Raw genomic sequence first — 8210 nt, 5'->3', positions numbered from 1 at the left:
CCCGTGGGAAACGACTGGAAATATGAGACCCCCCCCACCACCACCATTCTCCTACCCCCCCTCCCCCTTCCACACAAACCACCCGACTCCTCACTCACTCTCTCTCTCTCTCGCCGGCGCCGCGCACGACCCAGCAAGCCACTCCGCCTCGTGCACGAAACCATCGTCCAACATTGCCGCCGCCACCCCTCGCCCCCCCCCCCCATTCCGGGCCAAATGAGCCCCCCACCTCATCCCCACAGCACTAACAGACTGCACATATACGTCGAGTATTGTACACGAGACCCTTGAATATCGCGGGGGGGTTACGTTCTTGGAAAGTTCCACGTGAAGCCGAAACCGCGATATTCGATACTTACGCCTTAACTAAATAATGGGGCTCGGGACGCAGGCAAACAAACATATACGCATCTAAATTGAAATAAGCGTTGTTACTCTATGCCACGTAAACTGATAACACAATTATTGAAATAAATCCTGAAAACACTTTTACAAAAAAAACATTCCTAGACAATACAAAGTATAAATAGTGAATAGATATTGTGCAGTACACATCTCTTAACCTGGCTATCCCTCCCCCCCAGCCAAACACAACCACCCAGCCCTTCTCCATCCATCGATCCCCCCCCCACCCCCCACACACACCCCATGACGCCCCATCACATCACACTGTCACAATCTGCGTGTATGTATCATTGCATTGGATACAACACCGAATGTGGATGTAAAGGTGCAGCCCTGCAATTGCGTGCTCACCGCCACTGCGGGCGGATGGACCTCCTTTAGAGGGAGCGCTAGAGAGCCCCTCTAGAGAAGAGGTATTTGACATTCTCTTCCACGCCGACAAGACGTCTTGGAAGAGGTGCACATCTCTTAACCTCCCTCCAGCTTACCCCGCCCCAACATTCCAGCCAGCCATGACCCTCGCCTCCAGCTACCCACCTTCGAGACCCCTTTCCCCACGACACCAGAGATGACCCCCTCTATTATAACAGCCTCGCTCCGTACCCCTCCAAAGGGACATCTATCGCACAGCAACTTCGAGTGCAGCTTGTTGCTGCCCGCTTGGCGCTTTGGGGCGTTTTGCTCCTGTGCTCAGCAATCGTTGTTTTTTGTTGTTGTTGTTGTTGTTTTAAAAACAAAACAAAGCACTCATCTCCTAACCCCCACCACACCACCACTCCGCACCACTACCATCATTACCATCTCCCTCCATCCATCCCACTCCTGCGCGCAGGCTCCACGCACCCACACCACGCGCTCTCTGCTCCCTCTCTCTCTCCCTGCCCGTGACTCCACCGCCTCCCAGCGCGAGCCGTGGGCCGTTTTTCTATTCGCTGACAGGCGAAATGAATGGGCCGGGCGAAGCGAGGCGAGGTAGCCCGGGATTGGTTTATGGCCGAGCACAGCGAACACAACTCCTTGGTGCGGCACGCAGAGCCGTGCACCACCGCAGCCGCCCGCTTTAATAATAGAATAATACAAACACACGCGTACACACACACCGAGGAGAAGGCTGCGGCGGCTCAGGGTGTTCCTGACTCTGCTCGCTTGGTGCTATCGCTGCTACTGTTGTTTTTCCATTCGTATCGTTGGGAGCAGTCGTGATTATAATCATATCGCCATCATCACTGTCATCATCGTCGTCATCATCATCCTGAAGTGCGGAGCGGTCGAAGCCGGGTGGGTGGTGGTGGTGGCTCCTTGCGTGAGACGCAGCATCCACGGGCAGCTTCAACGGGGGAAGGACTGATCCTCGGTTCGGTGCAGAGATCGTTCTTGAATTGTTGACGGGAGGAATCATTAAAGCCCCCGTGTTCTGCGTGGGACGGAGCATTGCAGCACGAGCGGAAGGGGGGGGGGCGGGGGGGGCGCCGGGGGGGGCGCCGGGGGGGGGGGCACGGGGGGGTCTCGGTACTTCACGCGACCACCCTCGCTCATCAATCAAATGCGCAAAAGAGCAAAGCAACATCGGAGCCGCTGATCACTGCTAAGGCGACGCACCCGTTCTTAGCGCTAGAAAGTGCGCCTTTAAATATTTCATTTTGTTAGCCTTTCCCCATCACCCCCCTCCGCACAATCCTTCCCTTCCCTGTGAACAACCGCAGTCGAGCCTACGTACGCCAGAGTGTGCTGCTGAAGGGAGGAGGAGGGGGGTGGTGGTGGTGAATAGCGTAGACACAGGGACGTGTCTGCCGTGCCCGTCGTTCACCACGCACGAAGATGCTCGGAGCGACGCGCCCCGTGGCTCTTCTCGCCGCCGCCGCCGGCCTCCTGTGCCTCGCCTTGGCCGGGAACGGCGCCTGGGCCGCGTGCCCGGCGCTCTGCACCTGCACGGGCACCACCGTGGACTGCCAGAACCTGGGATTCCGCGCCGTGCCAAAAGGCATCCCTCGCAACGCCGAGAGAATGTGAGTAGAGAGACACGTCGCGTTTGTGATAGGGAGTGAGGTGGGGGGGTCCATGCGGGATGAGACTCGTGAGCGAGCGAGCGAGCGTGGCTGTGTGCTCTGCCACGCTTTACTACCGCAACATCCTCCTCGTCGTCGTTGTAATCATCGTTCGCTCCGGCATCGTAATCATTGTAATTGTCGTCGCCGTCGTCAGCCGATTTCTCTTCCACCACATCTAATTCTCCCTCCGTGTCCTTCTAACCGTCATTTCTTCCTCTTTCTGTGATTATCTTGATAATTGCTCTCATGTTCCACCTTCTCAGTAACATTTACATCTGCAACAGCGTCTGGATATTCCTCTTAAACATACATTTGCTCTCTCCTTCGCCTACCTCTTTCAAAGTCGATCATGATCTGCCTCAACCACCTTCTTTTCATCCGTCTAATCATCTTGATCTGTCTGCTTTTCAACCCATTATCGCCACTCCATCTTCTCCTCCTCCTCATCATCATCATCATCCGCTTAATCTTCTCATTATCATAATGATCATCATCAGCCTGTTGATTCACCACCTCCTTACTCCTCCTGTTGCTGCTAATTCTCATCGTTATCATCGACAGCCCACGCGTCTAATGAATGGACCGCCCGTGCGTGTGTTTGCCCCAAAGTTGTAAATTAACGCGCGCGCCTCGACGGCGAGAGACGGCGATCGTAGCCACGAGTTGAGAGCCGTGATGGCAGTTGGCATAAGCCGCAGAGTCACTTTATAACGAGTCGACAAAACTGCCCGCTCTAATGACACACTTGACGCCAGATTGAAAAACAAAAAGATGAGTCTCAAAACTTGACGAGGAACTCTGTTGCACGAGCCCGGCTCTTGTGCGTAATGAGCGGGCTGCAGTCATCCATTCAGCCAGAGTGAACGCTCCAAATCGTCACAAATCTAATCTGCCTCGCCGCCGACTTTGTAATTCATTGATAATGGACTTAATGACGGGCCAGTGAAGTCCAGTTGAGAGTTTATCGGACAGCGCGCCGTACACGCACCCGTGGTTGTAATTGCTTTAATCGCGCTGCTGTGGTTAACTCACATTTGTTGGAACGTGGAACGCAAAAAAAAATCATACTTCAATCATTTCCAAATCGCGTACGAATCATCTGCGTGATTGTTAATGGCATACTATCAGATGCAGAGGTTGGGGTTTGGTAAGTATTTGTTTATTTACGGCCGCTGGCGTTTCTGAACAGATTAAGGGAGCATCGTTGGCCTAACTGATGCTGTCGTAGGCTTCTTTTAAATGCTTTCTAACGGAATGGTTTGGGGGTAGAGCTGCTTATGGGGAAGAGGAGGAGGCATTGAATGTAAACACACATATTTGCCTTGAGTACATTGATGGAGCGGAGTCGTGCCTCGTGTAGACAACAATCATCGCGCTCCCCCCTCTCCCACGACAGCACGAAGATTGTTTTATTGTCGCCTTTAAATGCGCAATGGCAGTTGCACTGAAACGCGACACCGGCGCTTGAAGATGCGATTATAAAATAATAAAAAACGACGAAGGTTAGAAAAAGAAAAAAACACACACACACGTACAATCCCCTGCCCTCACATTGCATTACATTCGGCGGGGTCACGTACTCATCTCGTGTATGTATGTATATACAGTACACGCCACAGCAGTCATGTACCACGAGTCAAAGTGTGCACGGGTTGTGTTTGCCATGTTGTGAGTGCAACGTCGAGTGCACGGTTTCGCAAACTGCAGTCCTCGCGACCCACCACGCCACATGATTCCGCGTCTGCCAGTTTAGTCCCCATTCAAATACAAATTAACTCGTTCGATGATTGGTCAACACGCCCCAAGTGTACACGCTAAGCATTCGGCGGGTTTTCGCGTTATTAAGATCGAGATCTCAGTGTGCGTGCCTGTGTGTGTGTGTGTGTACACACGTATTTTACGTGACGTAGATAGCGTTAATTGCTTAGCGCGTCACGTGGGACGAGCTTAACAATCATCCGGTGCGTGCAGCGTGGAACGAGTTAATTTGTATTTGAATGGGGAGGAGAAGATGGATAAACGCGGACAGACGTGTCGTGGTGGGTCGCAAGGGACCGGCGTTTAGGAAACCCGGTTCTCATGTTTGCCTAGCGAGCTGTTAATCGCCTCGCCTGGTATACAGGAGGTCGTGGGTTTGACCCCGATCCTGATAACTGTATATTTGGAGTTTGCATGTTCTCGTCGTGGTCGCGTGGATTTTTCTCCAGGCACTTCGGTTTTTCCCTCCACATTTAGAAACATGCTTTTCAAGTGTTTGGCTGCTTTCCATTTCCAAGTAACAAGCCACTTCATTGAGCTATCATTTGTGGCCAGGTCGCTTCTGAAAAATATCTACATAGTTCAGTGGGCCTTACCCGGTAAAATAAAACTTGTACAAATACTATCGTATACATGGGCATTATCCTTGTACGCGTACGTGTGCATGTGGTTTATGTTAATAACACATTGCATAGTCCATCGTAGACATGGATTTAAAAAAAAACGCTTGTGTTTCACGCCTGCGTTCGCGACAGTGAATGTCACCAGACGAAGTGCGATGATGGGGTGCCCCCCCCCCCGTCCCAGTTGACAAGCAGATGCCCCCACACGGCCACTCCGATTCACGCCGTGACATTTGACCCTTCTTCATCGGCGCACGCGCTTAGAACGAGCAACGTGGGTTTGTTGATTGCTTACTGGCGCCGGGAACACAGCGACGCATCGCACGAGCAGAGCAGCACAACAAATCCTACAGCGCGTCACCTTGTTATATGGGAGGTGGGGGGGGGGTGTGGGGGGCGTGGATAGGAGGGCATACAAAACACTGGGGGGCTGATGGGCACGGCAATGAAATCCTGCCCGAATTTAATGGTAAAAATGAATAAGAACATTTATACACCTTTATACAGCTGGTAAATTATATCACCACCATGAAATAATCATCATCATCATCATCATCGTCGACTCGACTACAACAGTATTGACTTTACTGTAAGAATTTTGAGGGGGGGGGGGGCTGAACCTTCAGCAGATGCGAGGCGTGTGGGGGGGGGGGGCAGTCCCCTCTTGGTGCCAGCCCGACGTTACAATCTAGAACAGGGCTGCCATGCAACACAATCTAGAACAGGGATTCCACACAACACAGTCTAGAACAAGGCTGCCACACAACACAATCTAGAACAGGGTTGCCACACAACACAGTCTAGAGCAGGGCTGCCACACAACACAATCTAGAACAAGGCTGCCACACAACACAATCTAGAACAAGGCTTCCACACACCACAACCTAGAACAGGGTTGCCACACACCACAATCTAGAACAGGGCTGCCACACAACACAGTCTAGAGTAGGGCTGGCACTCAACACAATCTAGAGCAGAGCGTCCACACAACACAGTCTAGAACAGGGCTACCACACAACACAGTCTAGAGCAGGGCTGCCACACAACACAGTCTAGAACAGAATGTGGAGTTTCTAGCAATGACGACTCTTTATCTACCACCACCCGCTGCGCATGCAAAGACTAAGATCCTCCGTGTAGCCTTAACAGACTGTTGCGGCAAGTGCTGTTAGCGAGTAGCACCTATGAAGGCCGGCACGGCACACGGAGGTGAGTGGGTGTCCAACACCACGCCCGGCCGTCTTTGTATCCCCAGTGGCGATGTTTACTACACACCGCACCGGGTACTCATTTGAAACCGAGTCGACCTAGGAGGAGGCCCCATGACCGGTTCAGATAATCGTCACCGGCGTTGGCCGTGAACGGGAATCGAACTCGGGTCGCCGTGTTCGTTGCGCAGCGGAGCGCCGACCGCTGCGCCACCGCTCCCGCGTTCACGGTGCCCGCATCGTGCTCATCGGCGATCTCCGGACGTATCCGGCGCGCTTGGTGGAGGGCAGCTCATTGAAACCCGAACGCCAACAACAACAACAACAAAAATAAGTGCGCGGCTCGTAACGATTCCAAGCAGAAAAGACATCGCCCGCATCGCGAGCAAATAATTTGCCATTTGGAGCGCCGCGTGTGCCGCGGATTTACATTCAGAGTCCCCGTGCTCTGTGCCAAGCATTAACCGTCATCGGGCGTGGTGTTTTACATTGATGTCCTTGTGTGTGTGTGTGTATATGTGTGTGTGTGTGATTGAGAAAATTGCCCGCAATTACTCAATTACAGTGTCGAGATGTAGTTCTCAATGCACGCTTCACGCGAGACGCAGTTTTTTAGTTTCATTTATTTGGTATAGCCCTGTGAGCCAACGCGATGCTGCATTGGGCAGCGTCTGTGCGGGATAAATTGCCGCAAGGCACACATCGACCAAAATAAATGGTGATATACGCACAATATTGTACTTTCCGCGTGTGCGTTCGTGTGTGTGTGTGTGAGCAGTGGCGCGGTGGTTAGCGCGCGGTGCTCCAAACCCAGGCGACTCGAGTTCGATTCCAATAACAATTATCTGAACCGGTCCTGGGCCTCCCCTAGGTCGTCTCATCCTCAAATGAGTACCTAATGCGATGCGTAAACATCGCCACCAGGGATACAAAGGCGGCTGAGCACGGAGCTGGCCACCCACCCCCTCGTGTACCGTGGCGGCATTCATAGGTGCTCGCTGACATCACTTGCCCCAACAGTCTGGTCCAGGCTTTGGTGAGATTGATTACGTCAAATTATTTGTCTATGGCTCCTCCTGTTCATTCGAGAAGACATAACGGTGCCTCGGTGGGGTTTCGGTTAATAACAAAGAATGTGCATGATGTGTTTTTTTTGGGGGGTTAGATCGCGTAAATATAAATGTGTCGGTAAAGCCGCCGCCACCCGACACAGCCAACTAGTGAGGGTTGTCACGTAAGCAATACATGGCAATTCGTTACGAGTACAGCGCACCGGTGTGTTGGAGAGCAAATCCACAACATTTACAATCAGAGTATCGTCATGCTCTACATTTTGCGTACCGAGAGCGTTATTGTTATTACTTTGTCTTTGGTGCAATTAAAGCGGATAATTAACGTTTCAGAAAAGAAAAAAAAGATTCGTTAAATATATTGGCAACAACATCAGTCGCGTGGCATTTCGGATCGGCCACACCGCGGATGCGTGTTTGCTCTCTCCCTCGGGATTGTTCGCACAGCCCCGTGATGTTTGCTTGAACGTTTGGTCCACGCACCTACCCGTGATATCGTGATTTCGCGGATACCGCCGGTAATCGATGAGTAAATAAAGCAGATGCAACGATTGCTCTACTAAGAACGTGTGCGCGCGCGCGTGTGTGTGTGTGCACGCGCGTCTCTATAACAACATCAATCTGCACACGTTGAACATTGCCGGTTGAAGTTAAAAGAACAAATCGTTATAGTTTTTAATCCGTTGGCTCTCATTCACATCTTAGCGGTGTCTGGCCGAGCAAAACAACAGACAATTTTACTCCGACGTGGCGTTTATTTTCTTTGCAGTTGTGCTGTTTCACCCCTCGTGTGTACCCTGTCGGGTCGTACCGCGTGTCGTTGTCGACGTTTCACTCCACCGGCTGGGAACTTCTTCCCGAAACGCACTGAAAACGTAAACAGGCAAATTACCCGGTGGGTTTTTATTTTTATTTTCATTTCCTTTTGCAAAACCCAACGTAACGCCAAATCCTGATCGCGTTACAATGCCGGCGAACTTACCGTCAGAGTGTGGATCAAATCCGTAATCTCCGAAATGAGTGTCCTGTGTGGAATCGTTCAAAAGCTTTTCCTCGGCAGTTACGAGGTCTGTCTCGTTAACCCTACCCCCCACCCCC

The 8210-nt window shown here is 51.9% G+C and overlaps 1 protein-coding gene across 1 annotated transcript in view; it reads left to right on the top strand.

Annotated features, from left to right (window-relative positions):
* The first annotated feature begins 1908 nt into the window (after positions 1 to 1908).
* The window catches only part of LOC133343488 (slit homolog 2 protein-like), a 187947-nt gene continuing 181645 nt past the window's right edge, over positions 1909 to 8210 (top strand). The window contains 1 exon segment of the mRNA XM_061553143.1: positions 1909 to 2411. Coding sequence (XP_061409127.1) covers positions 2224 to 2411 — 188 coding nt within the window. The 5' untranslated portion in view covers positions 1909 to 2223.

The sequence above is a fragment of the Lethenteron reissneri genome, chromosome 17, assembly GCF_015708825.2.
Source record: "Lethenteron reissneri isolate LAM-NWPU_2019-01 chromosome 17, ASM1570882v1, whole genome shotgun sequence".
Taxonomy (NCBI): Eukaryota; Metazoa; Chordata; class Hyperoartia; order Petromyzontiformes; family Petromyzontidae; genus Lethenteron; species Lethenteron reissneri.
This window is presented reverse-complemented; position numbering and strand designations above follow the sequence as displayed.